This window comes from Halyomorpha halys, unplaced genomic scaffold, assembly GCF_000696795.3.
Source record: "Halyomorpha halys isolate HHAL.00 unplaced genomic scaffold, Hhal_1.1 Scaffold477.1, whole genome shotgun sequence".
NCBI lineage: Eukaryota > Metazoa > Arthropoda > Insecta > Hemiptera > Pentatomidae > Halyomorpha > Halyomorpha halys.
Genome location: NW_027113379.1, coordinates 793,907 through 820,586, shown reverse-complemented (window position 1 = coordinate 820,586; position 26,680 = coordinate 793,907). Strand labels below are relative to the sequence as shown.

Here is a 26,680-nt window from a genome sequence, read left to right as displayed (position 1 = left end):
CCGCACCCCCGACAAACTTCTCCAAGTAAAATATTCATATTTCTTTGCATTATATAGCTTCAAATTTTTATTTTATTTCCTTAATTATGTTATTTTACCTACTTTTTCAATTGCCTATGTATAAATTTTATTTTCCACTTCTTTCATCACTTTAATTTTATTAATTCCATTCTGTACAATTATTTACTTTATGTCATTCTGTTTATATTTTCTGTATTCATTGGTTGTTATTTTGTTCTGTTCTTAGCCCTGATGAAGACCTGAAACTCAGGTCGAAACTTTGGCACGATTAAATAAGTTATTTCAACTTATTTGTGTTATATTTTGACCGTACCCCTCAACCATCTTCTCCTCGTATAAGTCATCTACGGTCAACTATTTCTCATGATTAATATTCAAATAAATTCTGAATACAGCAATGAGTTTGATGAGTAGAAAAAACTTATTCCTTTCGCACACATTTTGGTTTGTAAAAATGTCTTTAACGCTTCTAGCGCTATATCATCTTTGTCTCCCATCTGAAATTGCTTGATTATCCAGAGTCCCTCTTTCCCAATAACTGTCTTGAAAACAGCCGATCCCTGTCTCTTTTATTTTTCTTCCAGATCAGTTACTATTTGATATTTATGCCACATTTGCTTAAGCATTTTTCAAATCTCAACCAGTCCAGGGCCCGCTGCCAAACAACCCAGAATTGGTAAATTTGAATACATAGACATACTCGCGATAATTTCTTACTGGTCATTAATATTAATTTAACACTGGAACACTTCTGACACCATTTTTAAATAGGTTTATTAATAAATAGATGTAATAAAGTGACAAAAAACGCACTATATTTCTAAACTCCATGTTGCTTCAACTGGTAATATTCTCTGTAGTTATTCCATAGAGAGCCCGCTAACAGCGTATTTGTGGTAACTGCCGCCGTCTGGCTGTCCAAACTCAGCCATAACTCTACAGTTTACTGAATATTCAATGCTTTTTACTAACATCAAAGTAAGGTTTTTGGTAAAATTGATTTTAATTGGACTTACAATTAGGGTCCTGTTGCGCCTCAAGACTGTCTTAATAAGAATCTTTGGTCGGTTCAAATTTTCGGTCATGTGTTTTGGTCTTCGAAACGCAGCCCTAATATTTTAACTACCGACAGCCTTTTATCCTTACCATTCGTATGTATTTGTTTACCTTTACGATATCTTTGTAGTGTCGTCGCTCGAAAAGATGCAGCACATTAACTTAGAAAAAGTCTTCAGGCGGCTTGCAGAGGATGGATTAATTGATCAATCATCACAAATGTACCTTTTTGTAAGAGCGAGTTCCTCGAATTCGACGTTTATCTTGGAATTTTACTTTCTAAGTGGTAAAACCAGCCCAGGTTTCGGTCAACTCTGAGAATTTCTTGGCATGGTTAACTTTCATTTCCGTTGCTTGTGGAACATAAGAAGATCCTCCACTAACTGGTTAGAGGTATGAAGAAGAACGAAGCGACAATATTGGACTCTACGAGCTGAATTGGTCTTTTAATAATTCCATATAGATATGAGGAAGTATCCATAGCATTAGCTCATGGATACTTATGGGTACCTTTATATCCTCTGTGATGCTTCCATTATTACTATTGGAGCTGTTCTTTAGCAAAGAGAAGGTGCAGAGCAGATTCCCAGAGATAACTTGGGTAATCCATCCGACTCCCAGAAGAGGTGTATCAACATCTCTTATAATAAACAAAAAAGCTTTATAAACACATCGGTCGTTTTACATGAAATGTTAGGAACCACATGAGAACAAACGCACAGCTAGTTTTCTATTATCATTTCTATGTAATATATATATATTTTTTATTGTTGTCTAAGAGTTTTATTTTTTACACTCATACTTGTTTTATTTATTTATTATACTTGTACTTTTTTTCTCACTTTAAGAGTTCAATATATTGTTTTAACAATAAGTTTTTCTTATGCTATCACAATTATATCACAATAACACTAAACCTATATTTGATAGATCGTTTATGACGTAGCTCTGCTATAAGTCTACTGAGAGTTAGCCTTAAATATTTGGAAAATATTATCTCTTACTGTTCCAATCCCTGACGGAAGGTTTTGTGTTCTTTATTGGTGGAAGGTTATATTCCAAACTTTGTTATCGGCACGATTTTATTGTAGCGATTATTGGGTTTAGGTGCTGCTGAAACAATTAAAAACATGGATACGGAAGAGATTAGAAGCAATATAAAACCTACGAGTTTTATACAATCTTTATATTATGACCCATTTAGATGGTAAGTACTGTTTCTAGCTATGCCATTAGTCCATATTTTAATTATAAACATTATTAAAACATATTTTTCCCTATGTTTATTATTTTACTGTTTAGTTAACCCCTGTTCTATTAGCCTAGCATCTTCTGTTTCAGCATAGTCCTGTACCACATTAAGTAGCATTAATATTTGCAGAGGAAATTAATTTATTTAATGATGCTGAAGTAAAAAACTAGTAATTCAAGACATAGAGATTAACTATGTCTTGGATTGCTGGTTTTCTGATCACTGCTTACACTATTTTATAACCATTTTGCTGTTTTATTGTGCAGTATCATTTTACTTAGTTAAATATTTATTTTTTAAAATCTGCTTTTACTTTTGTGAGTCATTAATAGTTCATTTTAATTTTATTACACTTTTTCTACTAATCCTTAGAGCTTCCTTTATGAGTATGTTTTACTAGTGCATAACAAAATTTTTTCACTTCAAGAGAGTAACCTGAAAAGTTTATTATTGTCTAAACAATTTTTGATAGTGTGTAGATTACGGGCGTCCTTGAGCATTGTAGGAGGCCACTGTAAGAAACACTGTTCTTCTTTTTATAGTTAATGTTCTTATTTAGGTGAATTTCTATGAGGGCATTAAACATTACATCTGATTACTATTTTTTTTTTGTATAACAAATAATTTGATGCAAAAACAAATTCCATAATATAATTTTTGTTTTTAATTATTTCAAAATCGTGGGTTTTACCAATTGCAAATTTATCCACTAAATTACTAAACAATCTCCCTATTTTGTTTATTGCATCAAATTTTCCTTTTAACTAAAGTAACTTTCTGTACTTTGATAGAGGTGCCATTGTCACAATTTACATGCTGGGTACACTCTGACTTGATATGTGTTAGTGCTGTCAGTACACCCCAATTATATAATTGAAAAGAGTTTCTGATAAATTAAGGGGAAAATCTTCTTATCATAGAAGTCACCTACTGAGAATTCCTAGAATGAATGAATTACCTAATTATATAAAGAAATAAAATTATATGTGTTCGATTCCTTTTCTCTTATTTTATATATTACCGGATATGTATAGTTTCTCAATAACCTATGTTCCTCAGCAGCTTGATATGATGTTTAATTTATAATTACATAACTACTCGTCTTCATTCAGGCAGTAGGTGGATTTGGTTTCAAAAGGTTATCTATTCCTATTGACTGCTTTGAAGAAACATGGTGGATATACTCCCAGAGTGGAAGAGACATTTCTCCCAACTTCTCAACAAACATCTTCTGGAGGATGATGAGGAGGAGGAGAATCTCCATGAAGATAACCCTGGTGATCAATGTATAGAACCACCTGATGAAGATATTTTGGATTCACTAGCCAGGCTTAAAAATAAGGCACTGGGCGCTGACAAATTTCTCGCAGAACTACTTAAATCTGAAGGAAGCAAGCTGGTGAAAATACTCCAGAACATTGTCATTCAGATATGGACAGATGAATGCCAGAAGCTTGGAATAAGTCCATAATCTGTCCAATCCATAAAAAGGGTAATCGGATGGTCTGTGACAATTGTAGAGGTATCTCTTTACTCTCTTGTGCATATAAATTGGTGTCCAACATCCTCTTTCAGTGCCTACTCCCTTTTGCAAAGAAGAGCTTAGGTCTGTACCAGTGTGGTTTTCGTAAAGGACGATCCACAACTGACCAAATATTCTGCTTACACTTCATGCTTGAGAAATAACGCAAATTATGGGATTAAAACGCACCACATATTTGTTGACTTCAAAGCAGCATATGACAGCATTCATAGGAGACAGTTGTACAAGGCAATGAGAGAATTCAACATCCCTGAGAAGTTAATTAGAATTGGGCGGAAGAATATTCAGCAGAACAATTCAGCTTCTTGCTTATGCTGATGACATTGTCATTGCTAGATGCTCTTTCCAAGCTGTTTGTGATGGATTTATGAAATTGGCTGAAGCAGCAAGAAAAAATGGGGCTTGAAGTGAATGCAGAAAAGACCAAATACATGGTCACAGAGGAAATTCCCAGGCCTGGTGAAGAAATCAGGATTGGAGAATATACTTTTGGAAAAGGCCCCAAGTTTGTGTATCTTGGATTGCTCATAAGCCAAGACAATGTTGTGGATTCCGAAATTAAACGAAGAGCCCTATGTGCCAACCGCTGTTATTATAGCCTCAGTCCCTATTTTGGGAGCCGTGCCTTGTCTAAGGACACCAAGATTTATATGTATAGAACAATTATTCGGCCAATTCTTCTGTATGGCTCGGAAACGTGAACCTATCTCCAAGGCTGGTGAGCACAACTTAATGGTCTTGGAGAGGAAGATTCTTTGACCAGATATGGAGACATCGAACAAACCAAGACGCAGAAGAAGACCACGCATTCGATGGAGTGAGTGATGATGCGGCCACACAAGATCGTAATAAATGGTGGAGGCCAGGACTCGACATCGAGTTGTGGAGCCGAATTAATAATAACTACTCACAGATATAAAATAAATAATGAATGCTTTATAATTAATGTAAATTTTCCCTAATATGCTTGTATATATTTATTTATTTACATTTTTTTTTTTCAGGAATCTGATTAAGAGTGTTACATTTCTATGTATTGGAGTTAAACTGGCAAGATATTGTAGAGGTTTCGAGTTCATGCCTTCTACAAGCTGATTTTAAGTTGATTCCATTCTATTCTATACTTTAGAAAGGCCTAGCTATATTATTATTATTTACTCATACTATGTATAAATAAATTTTTCTAATAAACCTGTTAATTTCTTTCCATTTCATTATTTATTTTTCTAAAGTTTGAACCATTTTTATAATGTCAATGGTTAAATTATATAAATCTGAATATCCAGTTGATGTGAATTTCATATTTTGATTATAGATTGCATTTCTTTTTTACTAATTTATAGGCATTGTTATTTGTTTAGTTTACGCTAAGCACAGCTATTTTTTTTTCACTCATACCTTTATATGAAGCGTAGCTCAATAAAAGTAATTCCTTAGTGATAATCTTCCAACACATTATGTTTTTTATATATATAAATGAATGAACATAACTGTATATGAAGGAGATGGTTGGGGGTACTGTCAAAAAGGAACAGGAATTTATGCTTTCATGGTCTTCATTTACTTTATCTTATTTCATTGGTTTTCCATCTCTTCATGTGTACAATTTTTGTTTTTTATTTCTCTTATATCTACTTTTCTATTTTTATGTGTTATTACATCTCCTGTCCATTTTTCTCTTGTATTTACATAACTTTTAACCCCACCTTAGTTTACTTTATTGTATCATATTATCTTACATTGTCAACATATTTTTAACTAAACAACTGTTTAGTATCTGTTTTAGCCATGCAGAGTGGGGTGAAACGTTGGCAAATAACTAGTTGTAGCTATTTTTTGTTCCTTTTTAGCGCATTCCTAACCATCTCTTTCTTACTATATTTTTAATTTTTCAAATACAAGATGCCAAATGATATGATGGAAATCAGGCCCTACATTTATTTGACAAAGAATATGTTGAACCTGTTTCGTTGGAATTGAAGAGATGGATCCTTCCCATAAGCATAATTAATAAATTATACGCAAGTTGAAACATATTGATCTGATTGGTTTATGTGTTATTTCTAAGATGTGAAAGTACCAAGTTTATACTTTTTTTTTTTTCATAAACTTAAACAGTTGTTACAATGTAACTACCCTTAGCTAATTGAATCTAACCTCTCTAATTCTTCACTGTAGTTTGACCAATTGATCTAAGATTTGATATTTCTAGTGGTCTTCCCTTCATCAGATACTACTAATCACACAAAATGCAGCAATGAGAAATTATTTCTTAAAATTTATATTCAAAAATACCTTATAAATTTAATAGTATAGTCCTGGTAATGCCTGATTCAGCAAAATGTTGGTGGGGTAGTTCTCAACTATGATTTGATACACTTTTGGTTTATAACTAATCACAAATTCAATGTTTTGAAAATACCACTTAATACATTATAAGCTGATTCCAGTAGTATAATATGAGGAGAGAGTTATTTATTAGTTACTTATCATGGCACAAAATTAATTATAAATATGTATTTGTTTTTTACATCTTCTATGTTCCATCTTAAGAAAAAATTGACAATTTTTTTTTCCAAAATTCAAATTTATGATAAGGAAATAATTAAAGTGAAATATATAACTCTGAAATTCATTTGTTGGAAAATAAATGAAATGGCTGATAAAAGAGATAACAAATGTAAGAGGCAATTTTTTAATAATCAAAACTTTAAATAAAATATTAGACACAAATAGGTAAGTTTAAGATATTTCCCATTCCACTTATGTATGAATAATAAGGGGTTTAACGATTTTTATACATTAATTAAAATTTATCCATTCTGGCATTTTAAACATCCTGGACGATATTGATGAAACTTATAACACATGTCTGTTATAGACTAACCGACAAATTACTGTATAAAGTTTTAAGAATGGAATGTTTCAATTAGGTTTCCAAAAAATGTAAATTAAAACAGAAAATAATAAGCCATTTAACTAACTTCATTGAAAGATTTTATTGTTCTTATATTATTAATATATCAATTTTATTGACTTTGCCAATTATTCATGTATTAATCAGAACTATGAGAGGCATTTAGGCAATGTGTCCTAGTGTTCCCAGGATTTACAGAAGGATGCTTAAATCTCCCATTTTGAATGAAACAGGGGAACTTCGATTATCCATTCCCTGCTTTACTGTCGCTTACCCCCAGGGCTACAAAAAAATTTAAAAAAAGAATACATACAAATAATAAATCATTTAATTAAAACAGCCCTTGAAATATTTACCATATCTGGCCAGATATATAGAATGTGCTGTCAATAAAAAACTTCTATCAAATATTTTATTTTACTCAAAATCATCATACAAAATACAGCCTTGTTTTCCCCAGGCTAATGGACTGCTGTCTATGCAAAAAAATCAATATACAGTAATACAATTAAACAATTAAAATAATGCATATAACAATACAAAAGTTTAACACCTAAATAAAAAGAATAGTGCACTATAACAACATTAATAATTAAAAAAATATTAAAAAATTAAATATATCTTATATAATACTTGGCAGTGATTTGTCATCGTATACAAACAATATAACCAACAAAATTTATCATTAAGTTTGTTTTTAATTCATTAAAAAAATTATACAAATAAGAATAACAAAAATATAATATTAAATATTTTCTCTCAACATTACATTTTCAATTTACACTTATAACTGGGTCATTAACATTTATTTCTACTAGATCTAAATCAATTGAAACAAAGGTTTAACATAGAACTGAACAGATCATTAGATGTAAGGAAAAAAACTTGAGTCATCAATTAAATAAAACTGAACAGAAAAGATTCAGTGAAACTATACAAAAGAAAATCTTAAAATTCCTATTCAGTCACTGAACCTTTCTTAATCTATCCCACCATTAAGAAATCCAAAATTGTGCCAAAAAAAGTAATGCAGCTAATACAAATTCCAGTGTTTCGGCTTTCCTTTTCATAACTTCAGCAGCTGTGAGGCATAATTTAAATTTGAAGGGGATTTTTCAAGAATTAATTGTTCTATTCTTTGCAAGATGGTTAGCGATTCCAAATGTCAGCTAAAATAAAAGACATTATTGAGTTTATAAGTCAAAATAAAAAGAGAATCCAATAAATTGTTACTTTCTAATTACTATAATACCAATAGAATTTATTTGAGATTACCTCAGCGAATATTACACAAATTAAAAAAAACATTATGTGAAAAGCTGAATGAAAGATTTCTTGTGGAATATCTAAAATATAAATACATATATAAAAAAAATTATTTCTATAGATTTACTTATAAAAAATATAAAGGCATTCTAATTTAATATGTTTATTAGAAATGTTATATGTATTCACATTTTACAACTTATACTTACAATTTACAAAGATGTTAATAAGCACTCACTAAAAATTCTTTAATCATTAAAACATGTTTATTAAAATGTTCTTAATTGTGTATTATTAGCTGCTATTCAATAAATATAGTTAAAATAATGTTATAATCTCCTCTTACTCCAGAAAATTTAATATCCATTAACAGTCTTATATTTAAATAAATAGCCTTCTTAAATTATCCGATGTAGGAATCTTTATGTAGAATCCAGAAAAGAAGTGAATAAATACATGTATCTTTTTAGAAAATAAAAAGGTTATAAAAATTCTGTTTTTTCCAACAGGCTTTCCTTAATCAATAATTTACGCAATTGTGAATCCCATGTTTCCCCAATTATATTTCTGTTTCTTAAGCATAATCAGTAAGTTTTGATACTTGAAGAAATTAACAGTGGGTAATTCTTCCTAATTTGAAATAATAATGTAATACAATACAATGGGATATAAATGGAATAAAAGAAGAAGAGTAGATTTATTAATTTCTTTTTTCTTCTTCATTTAATGGGAACAAATCATTATTTATAAGTGATTGTTTAAATTTTCCTTTTTTTAGGACAGTAATTTTATCAATCACATGTTGTTCTTAAAATAGAATTATCTGGTTTTAATTTTTCAGAGATATATTTCAATTTTTTATTATAAAGATTATTTTCTACTGTATCTTCGTTAAACATGAGATACATACAGGGTGTCCCAGTGTACATGTCCATCCTCCCTAATAGATACAATTTCGATTTAATTTATGATAGGTCATATATCACAGTGGCTTAAGATCTATTTTTTGAGGGTATTGCTGATTTTTTAACCTTCTCCAGGTCTTCCAACACTAGAATTTTCAATTGGATGGGATAATTTTATGTACAGATTCTGTATAAGAGAATTTATATCGAGAGCATATGATTTTAAGAAGAATCTATGTAGGAGATTTTTTTTACCTTACTCGTCCTTAAGGCATTAATTCCCATAAAATTATAAAAATGTTGTCCGATTTTGATGATTTACATGCAACTGGTGCAGAGAAAAGCGAATCAATCTAAATAAAATAAAATCCTAAAAGAAATCATCATCATAACTGATGTATTCATTTGTTGAAGCATTATCTTCTTAATAGGGATTAGTCTTCTTCACTGGTTGTGGAAACTTAAATTATGATGACGGATTCCAATGGGAAATTGATTTTTGAAAATATTTTGTTCTATAGGTTTGTCATATTTCCTGACTGAAATTGTCAAAAATTAGAGAGTAAAATTTAAAACTTAAAATTTTACATGCTATCAGAATTCATAAAAAAAAAATAATCTTGTATGCCATTGAAAATTCCAGTTAGGTGCACTAGAGGTCAGAAAATTAATACCCTCAAAAGACCAAATGCCACTAAGGCAATGACCCTACAAAAATTATAAAGGTTAGGGAGGTGAATATGTATACTAGAATACCCTGTATATTCAACAGTTATGAACTAGTTTTAACTAGGTATGGATAATTTAAATCATATAGAACCATTTCACATTTCCATACTGTTATAATATATCAGTGAGTGCTTATATACAATTTGACTCATAGCAACTTTATTTCATGTACCTAATTTACACATGTACAAGTATTATTAATATATTACAATAATCAGTTGCTTAACTACTGATTTACAGGGTGTCCCACTATACATGTTCACCCTCCCCCCCACCTATGATTTTTAGAATTTTGATTTGATTTTCTCGGAATCAAAACAGTGGCATGTTATCTATCTTTTGAAGGTATTATTAATTCTTTAACCTTACGAAGCGCACCTAACTCAAGAATTTTAAATGGGATGGGGTACTTTTTTTTTCATATTCTGATAGCAAATGAAATTTTAAGATAAATTTATATCAGGAACTTTTTGCTCCAATACATCCTGAAGGCATAAATTGCGAACAACTAACAATTTGTGTGTAAAAGATGAGGAAATTCATTGAAAACCTAAAGAACAAAATTGTTTTAGAATTTAATTTTCTCCGACTTAAAGATAATATGAGTTTCCATCATCATAATATAGGTTTCCTCAACCAACCGAGGAGACTAAAATGTCTTTCAAGATGATGACAACTCAATAAATAAATGCCTTTAATATGATGACAGAATGAAGAATAAATTTAATTTTGAAATGAATTTTTTTCTTTAAGAAGTTTGATTTTCACCAGTTTGCAAAAAAAAAAAAAAAAAATCATCAAAAAGGTAAAAAAATTGCGGTATTTGGTAATAAACTCCTTCAGGATGAGTCATATCAAAAAGTATAAATATGTCGAAAAATTTCATTTCTTATCATAATCCATAAAAAGAAATACCTCGTCTTACTGGAAATTCTAGAGTTAGGTGCACCAGAGAACTAGATGAAGTTAAAAAATCAAAAATACCATCAAAATTGTAGTCTAATTTTTGATGGTATTGTTGATTTTCTGCCACTGCTATGATCCAGTGAAAGTCAAATCAAAATTTCAAAAATTTTAGAGGTTGAGGGGAAAGGAGAATGAACATAGATAGTAGGACAACCTGTACATATATATATATTTATATACAGGTCAGTTAATAATTAGGTGCCATTTATGTGCAAAAATACATAATAATGTAATTAATTATATACAAAAGAGAATAGTAAATCCATACAATTTTTTAACCTTCACCAATAGCTCCTCGGTACGCCTAAAACTTTTGAAAAAATAATCATTTAGAGAAGATAAAATTTTAATTGTAATAACGTGGTATAGAATTTAAATATAATTTAAAACTCTGAAAGTAAGTTAAAAATTACAGGCTATTTTAAAAGGAAGTGGGGAGGAAAGAACAAATATATAGGAAAAGAAAATAAGTTATGATTCTTTTTTTAAGACATTTAAGGAGGATTGGCGAGGGTCAATGCATATATAACCAGAACTTAAATCATGACCAGATACAAGCAAGTTCATCAGGACTGATCCACCTCCTTGGTCAGGACCGAGAATAACTTGTTTTCTCTTTTTTGCACTTTCATCTTCTAAGGAAGATACACGTTTCCTACTCTCCGAGTCAACTAAAATACAAAAATGAATGCATAATGATAATTATGATAATGTAAAATCAGGAGAGAAAAACAAAATGCAGATTTTTTTTTTTTATGGCTCACTAAAACCTCTAAAACTACCATGTATGATTAACTTATATTTAATAGTTTAAAAAAAAAACTTCATTCTCTGGCTAAATACCTGAAGAACAAAATGGACGTAACAAAAAAAAAAAAAAAAAAAAAAAGAAATCATTGTATCTCACTAATAGACTAAATAAATTTAATACAAATTAATAACTATATATATATATATATATATATATATAACTTTTTTCTTGAGAATATCTATTTTTGTTGATCTTGAGGATCAGTAAGAACACTATATTGAGGTAACATTTTTCAACTTCATTGTTAGCATAGTCATGCCCTACAATGAAACAACAATTATTTAGAACGAAGAATTTCTTCTACCAATTATCAAAATACTACAATGTATAGAGTATAATTTAATATTAATAACTATTACAATTAAAACATCACTTATATTTGTCAAGTAAACTGTGAAACTACATTGCTGTGATAGAACTAACTCACGATTTGTGCTAGAACTGAATAGGGGTTAAATGAAGGAAGGTAACTGGGTTTGTTTCAGTTTTTTCAAAACCCAACTGTTCTTTCTAACAGGAAGTCAGTCCATTATTTTAATTTTATATTTAGTTAATTTATATCGGGTTGTTAAATAAGTTGGTAGCGTTTTTACTGGTGATTTCAATAAAAACTACAGATTCTTGTAAATATTTTTAAACAATTAAATATGACCCATTTTGATCTATTACATGTTGCCATCTTTCAGGTAATTTTTTAATTCCGTCCTCTCAGAACTTCTCAGACTTTAGTGTAATGAACTCCTCTATATGCGCTTTGCAGTCCTCAAGCGAATTAAAGTGTTTTCCGTTAGGAGAGTTTTGAAGGGCCTGAAATAAGTGAAAATCTGTTGGAGCAAGGTGTGGTAAATAGGGTGGATGAGGGATCACATCCCAACCAAATTCCAATAATTCCTGCTGGCCGAGTCTGCAAAGAAATGTGAGGACAGGCATTAACGTGATGGAAAAGTATGCCTTTGCGATTAGCCAATGCTGGACACTTGCTCAACCGCTGCCTTTAATTGTTCCAACTGGGCAGAGTATATTGCAGATATTAATGGTCTGGTTGGGCAGAAGCTCAAAATAAAGGACACCTTTCCAATACCACCAAATGCACAACATAATCTTTATTGGATGTAATCCTGCTTTTGGAGTCGTTAGTGGCGGTTCATTTCGTTTTCCCCAGGACTTTTTCCTCACAATATTATTGTACAGGACCCACTTTTCATCCCCAGTTATCAACTTCTTTAAAAATGGATCATTAACATAGCGTTTCAGGAAGGAATTGCTAATGGATATGCGGTACAATAAATTATTTTCCAACAAATAGTGAGGAACCCATATATCACTTCGAGAAACATATCCCATCAACAGCTTTGCATCTCCCAATTCAAAATTTCTGGTTCTGAACCGAGCAAACTACTTATGGATGGTACTTTCTCCTAAGGCATTATCGCCATACAAACTGCAAATTTTGTTAACCATCTGTGCAGCAGATTATCCTTTTTGGAATTAAAAAATCATTAAATGACAAAAATGAATTTTTTTTTCTTCCATTTTGAGCAAGCAAAATACCACTTAAAGATAAGGAATCTCGGTTGAAACTGATGCAGAAAAGCATCTTAACTAATCCTATTTTAGAATATATAAACATTATTGACCAAGTAAACATGATTTTATAAACACAGAGAGGATTAAATTGAAATATTAAAAAATGTTACAAACTTATTTTACAACCCAATATTTAGTGTTCCTAATTATGTCTTATGTGTTCATGAGGTAGGAGTAACATGAATTTAAATTTTGTACATCTGACTTTTTGTTGACAACCTGATTTTCATATTTTTTAATAGTGATCATTTCTTTTAGACTTCTCTTAAAGTTGTTTTTTTGCTAATGTATGATTTTAAGTATTATGTTATGTATTTTATTATATATTAAATTATTTTATTATGTATTATTAAATTATATTTTATTATGTATTAAGTTGTGTATTTTAATGTATTAATTTAAATCTATGTCCTGTTTGTTTGAAATATGTGGTGAGAGTGGTTTGGTGAAGTTTTTGTTTTTGTAGAGGAACAACTCTATTTGTATTGATAAACTCTTCTTTTGAATACATTTTGAAGTTCCTAAATGGGATTTTCCGCAGTTTCAAAAGAAGGGTATGTCAACACAAATATAGTAGTACCTCTATAACAAAAAACACTAACAAACTTGTACTCTATACATCGTATTTTTTTAAATAACCAGTTGAAGAAATTATTTGTTCTACAAAAGTGTTTTTTTATTGTAGAGCATGACTATGCAAACAATAAAGTTGAGAAATGTCTCCTCAATATAGTTGTCTTATTGACTGATCCTAAAGATCCATAAAATATATATAGAATGTATTCCTTCCTTAAATTAAAATTTAAACAGAAAAATTAAAATACTCCAATTAGTCAGCATCTGTTTGAAATTTAAGGGGTTAAAATGGAGGGATTCAAATGAGGATAATAACTATTTTAATGTCTGACGTTTCGCCCCACTTTGCAGGGCTAAAAAGATACAAAAAAATAATAAAAAACTGAGAATATTACTACAATAAGGTAATTTAAACTAGGATAAATATGTAAAAATAAAGTGATAAGAAATAACATATAAATAAAAGGAAGGAAGACATAAAATAGTATCAATATAAAATAAACTTGAATAAACAATGATAAGAATAAAAAATAAGTAACAATGGCAAGAGTAAAAATTTTAAAAAATACGTAAAATATACAGTTAAAAAAGTACAGGAGATGTACATAAAACAAAAACCATATGGGAAAAAGAAGAAGAAAGTAGAGATTAAATAAACATCTTGAAAGAATAAATATAAATAAAAATAATAATAATGATATGAAATGAAATAAATGAGCAAAGAACAAATCAGGACCACCTACCTGTTTAAAGCGAAAGGTTGAACAGAAGGCGACAATGAAGCAGAAGCGTGGAGGAGTGGGGAAGAGGTGGCCAGCCATTTAATGGCTATATTTCTATTTCAAATATGTTGCGTATAAAGGAAGTAGTCATAAAGATATGACGAAAAATGAAAAATAATAAGAGAAAGATACAGAAATATGATAATAATAATAATTATCGAATTTACTTTAATTTTACTTAGTTATTTCTAAATTAGAAAATTATACATATAATATATATGTATATATAAGATACAGAAATATGATTCATTGTCGCCTTCTGTTCAACCTTTCGCTTTGAACAGGTAGGCGGTCCTGATTTGTTCTTTAATCATTTAATACCATTATTATTATTTTTATTTATATTTATTCTTTCAAGACGTAAATAAACGTCTAAATAAATCTCTACTTTCTTCTTCTTTTTTTCTTTCTCCCGTATTGTTTTTGTTTTATGTACATCTCCTGTACTTTTTTAACTATATATTTTAAAATTTTTACTCTTGCCATTGTTACTTATTTTTTATTCTTATCATTGTTTATTCAAGTTTATTTTATATTGATACTATTTTATGTCTTCCTTCCTTTTATTTATATGTAATTTTTTATCACTTTATTTTTACATAATACTTATCCTAGCTTAAATTACCTTATTGTTGTAATATCCTGTTGTTTTTTAAAAATCTTTTTAGCCCTGATGAAGCCCTCCAAAGTGGGGCAAAACATTGCACATTAAGATAGTTATGAACTATTTGTTCTTTTTTTGATCGCAACCCTGACTATCTTCTAATATTTAAATTTTTATGGTCAACTAAATAGACATATATATTTAAAATATTTTAGTTTTGTAGTAAGGGCCATAAAAGTCAGATAGACAGGATGTTCGTTGAGGTTGTGGTAGCCAAGTGTGATAGAATGTCACTTAGTACCTCATGCCTACAGCAGTGCTGGCCTGGGCAAGTTGACCTTCATGTTGTGGCGGCCTCATGGAAATAAAATTTGATCTTTCCAGTCTGGAACGAATAGGTTGGTAACCTGTATAATAACCATCCTGTGAATCAGAAATGACATAGTAAAAAAAAGGATCTTATTTACTGTGAGTGGACTCAAGATTTAAATTGGTTGTGGGAATAGAATGAGTTAAGGGAGATGATGGTAATTGAAACCCTTTAAAGATGTCACACCATTTGCTCCCTTATAATCACCATTATTTTTGTAGTAAGAGAATCTACAACCCTCATATTGAGTTTTATGCTTATAGTAGAGAAAAAGGTGAAGCAACTTTAACTGGACAGCCTTTACATCAATGATATTAGTTACGCTTTGATTTGATGGAACCATAAGAAAAAAGGGGAGATTATTATCTCCAATCATAAACCGGCACTACTGTAGTTCCCAGGTTGCTAAGACCTACACTTCAACTCCCTGAGCTAAAGACAGCCCTTGAAGTGGTCAACTATCCAAGTACTGACTACACTATTGCTTTAATTTATGACCTGTCTTGTATCTGAATATTAGTAGGTATCTTAGCACACTTGGCCACCTTACTCCTCAGATAAAAATAAAAAATAATGGCATAACACTTATTATAAATGAAAATGGATCATTACCAGAAGACGAAAATATTCTATGATGCCCTCCACCCTGGTCATCTGGGTATTTGAGAGTAGAATTTTCTTTATCCATTTGTAAAAGATGAACTAAGTTAGAACTATTCGGTTGGTTTTTTTGATTGTTCATTTCCATTCTAATGGGTGTGCTATAAAAAAAAGTAAGTGAGAAGTTATACAAAAAATAAAAACTTTCAAGTATAACTAACCTGTCAATTATTCATAACCTAAATCTAATTTATCATAAAATATATCAATATTTCATTAACAAAAGCTTATGAAATAAAATTACTATTCATAATCAAAATTCAGTTTCTAATAGCCCATTCTTATGATAAAAACTGCTAGCTAAATGCTTATAAGATATTTAACATCTCTTAATATCTTTTATTCAGTTTTCTATATCATTTGTAGTTATTAATAGTCAGTTCATTATTATGAATTTAATCATTTAAAATTATTCACTTGATAACTGATGTTTAAATGTTAGTTACTACCACTTCAAAAATTAAGTTTGTTATTTAAATTGAAAAAATAAAAAATAATCTTAAAATAATAACAGTATAAATAAATACAGCCAAAAAATTTGATAAATTGATAGAAATAAATGCTTTATAGACAGTAGTTTCCTGGCAATGGCTTAATCCCTCATGAAACCCTCTAAACTCAACCAAGTTTATAGAATTCTACAAAGAAGATAAATTAATGTGAAAAGTGGTATGTTGGAAACAGTCAATGGAATATTTTGCAGGTTTAATTCTATATCTGGCATAAAATGTCTCAAAAAAGGAAAAACAAGATATCAAATGAGGTGCACTATAAAACATCATAGTCATAAAAAGGTACTCCTCCACAATAATAAAATTAACAAAAGAAAAATGTAAATACCTATAGAGCAGGGATATATGAAAACCCAAAGAATTAAATTATAGTGATCGACCATTTGATGAGAGTAGCTAAATAGAAGGCGTATGTATACCTGTGATGAACATCTTTACTTTTTAATGAGATATTGCTTTTGCAGTAAAGATAATGAACAATTGAAAGACTCTGGTAAGATTGACTACTACTGGATCAAGAGTTTTTGTTGAGTATTTAAAACCCTTGCTGCTTATACTAAAATATGTCCAAAATCCAGCTGATGATTTCTAATGGAATAATTCACACAATCCTGAAAGGAAATAAAGCAAAACAACTAGACCTATTAATTGCTTAATTAAACAACACCTGTAAAAAGGAGACATCAATTATGATCAAGAAAATGTAAGCATATTAATAATATTACATTACAAATTGGTAATCATTAACTAAAAGATCACTGTAACTGGATTGTCGCCTTTTAGCTCAATAAAAATGGGATTTAGCTGTGGGTTGATACCTGAAAAAAATTTTAATCAGTTCATTTTACATCCAAATGAAAGAATGTAAAATTTATCTTCCCCTGTACCCTATGTGGAGTAATGGAAAAATCTAAAAATTGAAACAAAAAAGTAGCAAGGAGCTGTGCTACTAATTTCCAGGACCCGCATTCCAATTCAGCTGTGGCATATTAATTATTTATTCTGTTACTGTAGCTGTGATTCAACCCTGTGGCTTAGGGAGCTCCCCTGGAGCCCACCCAGCCTCTTAAAGTGTGTACCCTTAATTGAGGAAAAATCTGGCAGTTGAGTGTGATCTATAACAAATCACGTACTTTTACAACCGTAGTTCAAGAAACAGTACTTCCTTACAAAGTATTGATGTATTGAATATAAAATATAACTTAAAGACAATAGAAAATTTGATTCCTTTAGTTAAATTTCCTCATTATCGTAGATCTAGTTTAAAAAATAAATATATTTGACAGAGGCAGAAACCAACATTTAACAATCGGTCAGGATAATAATGAAGAGACAAGGCTTACTTATTCTTATATATATTAGAAATTACATATTGAACAAACATAATAAAAGACTAATAGTCCAAAAAATGAAAGCAGCAATTAATGAGAATTTTTTTTAGATATATACTTTACTTATAAAGTATACATAATACTTTCTATTATATATACATACGTAAATATATTTTGTTTTTTAACTGATTACTACAGAAAAACACTGAATAATTAAATTATGTTCATTTCCCCATATAGACAAAATAGTATATTTGAGTAGATTTTAAAAATTGTAGTCTATTTTATACAAAAAACTATACTAACCACCTTCCACTTGAATTATTGCTCCCGCATAAAACAGGGTAATTCACATTCCACATCAAGTCAGAGGACATCAACAAAGGAAGATCCTCGATTTCCGACATGGGAATATATGGAGCACGAGCTGAAATATCATCAGTTTCAGGTTCAACCAAATCAATTCCAAGGAGTGATTTCATGGACGTTTCTTCAAAATGAGCAGATTCATCACCCAGGCTAGAAAGTGATGGCAAACTACATCCTCCTGGACTCTATAAATATTAAAACATTTGTATTAGATATATATTTTTCACATATATTAAAATTAAAATTAAATTAAATTGAAATATAAAAGAATGAAGATAAAAGTTTATAATAAACAATATATTTTATTAAGTAACAACAAACTTTGTAAAACTATTATTATCAATATTAAGATAGATTTGCCCTTTTAGTACTAAACAACCTTTCCTAATACTATCAACAATGATATAACATCTGTGATGGCATCTAAAATTTATGTCATGTGAATTCTGTCTTAGTAAAAGTTCTGTATTCAGTGTTGTATGATAGATATCCAATAAGTTGAATCTAAAAAATTAATTCATACCTGGGCAAGTGAAGGAGATAAAGAGCCAGTAGAGCAATCATCTCTATATGATGAAAACAAAGGTGTTTCTTTGTCAGCATCAATAAGAGGACAATAACTTTCTGGAAGGAGGTTAGTCACCATCAAACTTTTCAAAGGGACGCAGGCATCACCTGCTGTAGGTGCTAGATGGGTTAAATCTTCTGGTTCATCCTTCATCACTAAAATATTAAAGAATATAATTTAGACATATGAATTCATAAATAATTTAGAAGAAATAACTTCTACTGGCTAACACTAACACAAAATGTTATAGTATTTCTTGTAAAATTATAGAAGTATTTCCTTCAGTTTTTAGAGGAAAAGAAAAAAGTGATTGTAGAAAGTTCATTTTTCAAAAAGATGTTAAATCTATAAGCTACATAAGATGCTGAGTAATAGCATCTTTACATTTTAAACCTACTAAAAACAAGTATCAATTTTAAAGTGTATAAATATAATTAAAAAAAAGGAGGACAAATATAGGCAAACAAGTTAAGGGTTATACTAGGGTGGGGAGGTTATTCTCATGAAGGAGATATTTTTACCCATTGATAGCTGTCATGGAAAACAACCACTATCTTGAATTATTGTTTTAATATTTTGGCTGTAGTAATAAATTTTATATTTACATTAAAACAAATCTGTCACCAGAAACTATTTTTCAAAAAAGAAAATAAAACTTGAAAAATATCTAGGTCACAAACTTATTCTTTTGTATCAGAAGCAGTGCCAGTTTGATTCCGGCTTAGGTGAGCTAACTTGTTAAAGGTTATTTCATGACAGAAACTCAGAATAAATCTAGACTTTCTCACTCAGGCCAGAATAGGTTGGTAACACCTGTCTATTCTCTTAACAAGTAGGAGAACATAGGGACATTAAATTCCAAATTTAAAAATAAATAAATAAATATATATAAGTATATATATTTTTAAATTGCAATACAAACAATAAAAAACTTAACTGTCACAAGAAATAGTTTAAAAAAAACAACAACATAAAATTGAAAGAATATCTGTCTACATCACAATATAACTGTCACAAGATTGAGGTGAGAGATCATGTTTAAATGTCAATCACAGTAACAAAAATTGCAGAAATTTATTATTGATATTAAGTTCAAAATGTTTTTTTCTTAACATTTTGGACATATAAAGTTGTGAAGGGGGTCATACCTTATCCCCTAATACTAGTGCCTGCTCACTAGATGGGTTGGTCTTTTTTAAGTTGTTTGCCTATAAATGTTTTATTATGCATAGGATAGCTATTGTTTTTATTGGCCGAAGAATTATACAAGTAAAATCAGATAAATTTTTTATAAATAATTGCTATGAGATTTTTTTAGCATTGCAAATAAAGTTGTTACAAAAAAAAAAAAAGAATTAAATTACTTGTAAAACCAGAATCATCATCAGAAAATATGAGGAATCCTTTGTTCATGTCAGCAGTTCGTTTAGCAAATATCTTAGAAGTAGCAGGTTGAGGTCTTGGTGGTATTTTAGGTTTAATGGGTATTAGAATTTCATCACTATTCACTGATAGTTCAATGGACTTCTGTTTCTTAGCGTTAACCCATTCTAACTGATCAGTTGAGTATATTTCAACTTCATTTAGTTTTTCACTGAAAATTAAAAAAAAAAAATAAATATTTCTTTTGTAGCACAATAGAATAACGAGTATCAGAATAAAACCTAAACATTGGTTTCAAAATAAAATAAAACAATAATATCGCACAACATTAATTATTATGTATATTTAGTTTATTGTTTGGTATTTTAAATTGATAGGCATCTTTTATAAACATCAAATCATAAATTTGTAAACCATTTAACGTAAGCCATCATAAATGAAAAACCATTGAAAAAAAAAATAAGCTATTTTAAATATAACTAATAAACACATATATATACACACATAACATGCCCAATAATACTGCTTCAATAATATTAACCGAATAAGAAAGGACTTAAGTCGTAGGGCACAATCAGGCCTGATTCATACCAGTTAGCAATAGCAGTTTAACTGGGATGAATCAATCCTGATGGAGACCTAAAATCAGTTAGAACCGTTAAAACAAATTAAACCAGTATTTAATATTATTGCGATTTCATGTTTGATCACACCCAAAACCATCATCTTAATTCCATTAATGGTTAATGACATTACTATCATTAAAAATGCAATAGATGAATATTTAACTACCAATGGTTGATATAATATAATCCACCTCATTTGGGAAATAGGAAAAAAAAAATCATATGCGGTATAAGAAATAATCAACATCTTATAACTCCATACTATTGTTGGAATAAGCCTGAGACTAAACAGATAAATGATTCTTTTCTAACAAAACAATATAGCTATGATAATTTGCTATCTCTGAGAATAATGGTGAATTTAGGCCATTTAATCTTTTCTTGAGGAACTTTCAGTAAGAAAAAATGTATATACTACACACAAGAAAATAGGTTGAAAAGCTCAAAAGCATGTAATGATAGTCCTCTGTATTTATATTAAATGCGGAATGATTTAATAAGTGAAATTTAGGGGAATAATTGCATAATTTAACAAGAAGACAATATGAAAATAAGATTGCATACCTAATATCTCTCAAAAAAAATAAAATGGGAAAAATTGTCAACAGAAAGGAAAAAATTCAATTTATTTTACAGAGAAAAAACGAAATTATCCATCAAAATGAAAGACAGTCTTCACTAGAATACTCAACAAATAAACATTACTATAAGCATGAAACAAATAATTTTGTTCATGTTCTTAAAATGTAAGAGATAATCACTTAAAATATGAATATCAGATTTATAAACTGTACTTATGATTATAATGAGAAAACTTTGATTAAATCAGTCAAAACAATATATGTACCATAACAAGCTTAGGAGGATCATCTTAAAGCTTTATTTTTCGGTAAACAAAATTATGTATAACCATTAAAACGTTTACACTATAATATATAACTGAACAATCATTGAATACTTGTGTACAAAATTTGAATTATGTACAACAAAAGCAAGGTGTGAGTTTGTTAAAATTTTACTTAGTTTTTTTTCTTCCCATCATTCCTCAATATTAAAAAGGAAGGTTTTAAACACAAAATTTTAATTAAATCTTTCACTAACTATAACTAAAAGTATAATACAAGTTGTAAATGAGTTTCTCCAATATCTAAAAATTTATTAAAACCTATATTCTAAAATTTATAATACTTATTGAAATATACATGGTAATTATTATTCAGTGGATAGTAAGAAAAAATAGAAGTACTGCCAAAGGAAATACATACCACCTTATCCATGTAAAACTTGAATAAGAAAGATTGTAAATCTAATCAAGATAATAAAAGATCAAACTTATCATGTATACACAGCCAACTAACAAAATATAAGAAGGATGTTTATTAATAGCTTGGTCAGCAATCAATGCCAATTTTTATTTTTATTTTCATTCAATCATTAATAGACACACAATGAATCATAATTAACACATGGAATCCTTCAGAGTTTATATAATTAATTTGTTTAATAATCAAAATAGATAGGTAGGTGCAATTATGCTATAAATCTAGTGTTTCTGGGAATAGTTGAAAATATGGAATTTTATCATAAAATCTTTGAAATAACCTAAAACAAACCATTTGTTTTACTTTTAGATTTATGTAATATTACTTGCCTGATTGTATGTTTAATTATAGATTTATATGATGATCTTTCATTGGGAACATTGATAAGTTATTTGTATCTAAATAAGTAAAAAGACTAAGATGTAAGACTCACCCCCCCAAAAAAAATTTTTAATATAAATTCGATAACCAAAAATATATAAGTAAAAAAAGTAAGGAAAACAGAAATGTATTGATAATAATTACTTTAAAATAATTGGTTTTATATATATATATTCCTTTGTAGTAAAAATTAGATATTTGATATCAATGTATAAAAATAAAAGAAGTGACATGTTTCATTAACATAATTTAATAATAAGAAAAATGTAAAAAACTTTACCTCACAACATAATTGACACAAACAACACTTTGAGGTTTATTTCCTTTCTCACAATAAATCACTGTAGCCTGAGTACAGACCCAAACAAATCCACCTCCTTGAGCAAGAAATCTGTAATGCCCTGTTTCTGATTGGCCTTTTGCAAACACTAAACATAAAATAAAACAAATCATAGTAGATTGTGATATAAATACAATCACAAAAACACACATTAAATTATTACCTACTAACATTAATCTAGTAAGGGACTATATTAATATTAATAGCCTTTTTGATGTTAACATTTACGTACTGGCAGTTATTAATCAGCTTTTCAATCAAAAATGCTTATCCAGTAGCCTATTCTATAAATTGGTTTTTGATAGTAGACACTTGTTGTCCAAGGAGGTCTGAGGCAACCAATTTGTAGAGAAATACTGCTTCGTTAGGTGATCATAGTAGCCAAAGAAATACATAATTTGAGAATCTCACATGAATTTTGAGATATGACCTTGGGGATTTTTTTTTTTAAAAAGGCTTCATTTTATCAGATTTCCAATGATATACCTGACTTAATGAAGATAGTTGAATTTTGAAGAAATACTGAGATCAAAAAATGTCCTTTGTAGGAAAATTATTTTCATTATTACATAACTGGTTTAATTTCTAGAGTTAAAGATAAATTACATACTAGGTACTAATTTTTTATTTTTATTTTATGTAGTTATTTAATATCTTTTTTACCACAATAATATTTTAAATTTAATACAATAGGTCTGTTCTGATATTTCGGAGCATGCGTAGAACATGTTTTTCCATCCCAAAACCTGTACCTGTGCATGCTCCACACAGTCAGATGTGGTTGTTGGAACAGACCTGTTAATCATTTCACAATAATGTCGATTTTTCTTCTTCCAATTTAAAGAACAAATATGATTTTGTTCAAAGAATTTTTCACAGCACTGTATGTATAAACACACATGCACATATAAACAGAAACACATGCCCACGAATGCGCATACACTTGCATTCTTTTAATTGGGTTACTATGAAAGAAATAAAAATGGTAAGTAAGTACTTCAACTAAACTTTAACATGCCCTTACATGATTTAAATGCTCTTTCAATGTCCTTATTATCCTGAGCATGATGGAAATTGTACAAAGATTTTCCAATTAAACTTTCAGGGTTATAGCCAAGAATTTCAGACATCCTAAAACAACAAAACAAACTTTAATCACAATCTATATAAAATATCATATCACTGCTTTGCTTTAATAATGGCAAATATGGATAAAAACAAAAATATAGAAAATAAAAATTTTTTTTTGTCAGATGAGCCACAATTAAAGCAAAGCAGCACTATTGTTATCCGAATTGAAAAAATATTTAATGATAATAAATTATTAATTTATTATAAATAAAGCATTAAATATTTTAATACATTTATTATCATTTAAAAAAAAATATTATAAATTCTTTATTTCTCATTTCATGCTTAATATCATGGAAACTACCTAACAAACAAAAAACATTATGCACACATTTTTTAAAGTATATTAAAGTTCCTAAAAGTTAAGATCTGCCTATTTGACAGTTCCTGAGGCACGAAACTCCCCATGGTAGTTCATTCTTAAGGAATACAGGATAAAGTGAGAAAAAACAAAAAGATTTTTAAGTAGCTCTGTGGATAACAAAAATACCTAATATTAATTTTTTTTTAAATAGAAATAATTGTAACAGGATATGCTAATAACACTATCATCCATAACAGATGGATTTATGGTAGGATCCTCAAGATGTAACTTATCTTACAGTTTTTAATGACAACTTTAATTGTTACTGCACATACAAAGAGTAGCTTTCTTTGAAGAGTAAAATGTAAAAATATATAAGCGCCCTATATTTGCTGGTTGGAAATGTGTCATTCTTTCACATAATGGATAGTCTGTTTTACCTTAGTCTTTCTTCTTACTACCTCCCTCCAGATCTTGCCCCAACGACATTTTTTACTCCTTACAAAACTTTTTTAATGAAAAACATTGAGTTCTGAAGGAGAAGTTAGTCAGGCTGTTGAAACTTTCCCCACTTCTAAATAAGCACATTTATAGATAATTGAAAACTGCCTAGTACAATTGTTCCCAGACCACAGAAGCCAGAAAATGAAACATGTGTGGCCAAACCCAATTCCCGACTTGAGGCAAAAGGAACGCCCCTCCTAGAAAATATTTGATGCTTAGAAATACATTTTGAGTCACTTTTATAGGGTATTTGCCCTGTTAAAATCCTTCATCCTGACACATAAACATCAGGAAAGATAATTTTAACAATTAGTGTTGCTAGAACCTTCCGAGGCTCTCACGGCTCTCCAATGGTTTGTGGACCACTGGTTTGGGGCCATAAGCCTAGAAGAAGGAAAGTCATATATAACAGATTTATTGTATAATAAATCAATACAATGTCATTATTCAGTTAAACAAAATACATAATGAAAAAAAAAAAAAGAGAAGTTATTTAAGGCTCAACCTCCTAATACTTGAACAATAATTTAAAATATTTTCAGTAGATGTATTATATGCAGCAGTTATTTTCTTACCTGTTGTTTCTAGGACAAATATAATTTCGGATAATAAAAATTATCAATTAAAACTTTTAATATTTATCTAAACAATAAAAAACTTACAAAATCTTTTTTATATTCAATAAATCAATTCATTTTCATCTTATAAATCAAAAGAACATTGCTTATCTTGGACTAAATCTATAGCTTTAAAATGTATGAAAAAGTGGAGTAGATGGTTATTCAAAATACAGAAGTGGTTTTTAAGTAACCTTCTAAACCTCTTGGTTCTATAAGGAATGTTATATACTTAACAATCTCTGGATTATAGGTAACAACCTCTTCCTTATAACCAGAGAAAATGTATACTATTTATAAGTGAATATGGTAAACATAATGTAATATAACATATTAAAAAAGAACTTGAAAACAAAAAAATGTAATAACAATTTTCTATTTTAGCAGGTAGAGGTTCTATTCATATCTGGTTTGGTTAGATGAATAAAGGTAAGATTACATCAATATGAATACTAGGAAACACAACTACATTAGTAATAATAATTCTTAATAAATTACCTTTCATCAGCATATGTAAATTTCATATCTAATGAATGTTTACTAAGAAAAGTGTAAGTTCCTAATGGTACTTCTATATCCACTGGATGAGGAATAGGATGGGCTATCGTCACAAACCTAAATTTGTCTTTACCCTCAGTTGAATCAATAAAATTTCCAGTGATATGAAGGACCTTAAATTAAAAATAAATTTATATGTTATTGTACACCCATATGCATACATATATTAAAGATTTAAAGTTACGGGATTTAACCTTATAAGAAGCAGATTTTAAGTTCAGATTTCTTCCTTTGTTAGTAAGAGTACATTTGATACGCACAAAAAGAGATAAGTGTTGTGAGGTGGCTTTCCCTGCCAAAAGATCTCTGATTTCAGAGTGATCACAAGGATGACTAACATCATAAATACTATGTCCAAGAAGGTCAACCTACGAGAAAAAGGATTAATATGCAGAGCAATTAATCATAAACCTGAATATAATCATCAAATAAAACTTAAGGATTTACCTGTGAAACACCAAGAAATGAAGGTACATTGTTTGACACATATATTATCTCACCATCCATTGAGAGTACAATAATGACACCACCCAGAGCTTTCAGATATAAACTGTCATAAATATCAGGAGATGAGTTTTTTTCATTTGATGGGACTGAAAGTAAAAAATAATAAGTTAAAAATGTTTTAAGTTTTAGAGAATTGCAAATATTAATTAAGATAAAACAAAAATCAAAAATTTAAAAAAATA

At 29.2% G+C, this 26,680-nt stretch overlaps 1 protein-coding gene and 1 long non-coding RNA gene across 2 annotated transcripts in view; one reads left to right on the top strand and one right to left on the bottom strand.

Moving 5' to 3' along the window:
• The first annotated feature begins 2,031 nt into the window (after positions 1–2,031).
• On the top strand, positions 2,032–5,081 carry LOC106683318 (uncharacterized). Its single transcript, XR_001343534.3, has 2 exons — positions 2,032–2,284; positions 4,877–5,081. It is a non-coding gene; the product is annotated as an uncharacterized lncRNA (long non-coding RNA).
• Positions 5,082–7,187: 2,106 nt separating this feature from the next.
• Positions 7,188–26,680, bottom strand: part of LOC106683313 (hypoxia-inducible factor 1-alpha) — a 24,107-nt gene continuing 4,614 nt past the window's right edge. The window contains exons 3-12 of the mRNA XM_014424687.2: positions 26,439–26,584; positions 26,186–26,359; positions 25,932–26,104; positions 23,902–24,008; positions 22,818–22,965; positions 20,190–20,419; positions 18,781–18,980; positions 18,195–18,442; positions 15,998–16,146; positions 7,188–11,326 (exon numbers count right to left, since the gene is read on the bottom strand). Of these exons, the coding sequence (XP_014280173.1) occupies positions 11,127–11,326; positions 15,998–16,146; positions 18,195–18,442; positions 18,781–18,980; positions 20,190–20,419; positions 22,818–22,965; positions 23,902–24,008; positions 25,932–26,104; positions 26,186–26,359; positions 26,439–26,584 (1,775 nt within the window). The 3' untranslated portion in view covers positions 7,188–11,126. The remainder of the gene's footprint in view (positions 11,327–15,997; positions 16,147–18,194; positions 18,443–18,780; positions 18,981–20,189; positions 20,420–22,817; positions 22,966–23,901; positions 24,009–25,931; positions 26,105–26,185; positions 26,360–26,438; positions 26,585–26,680) is intronic.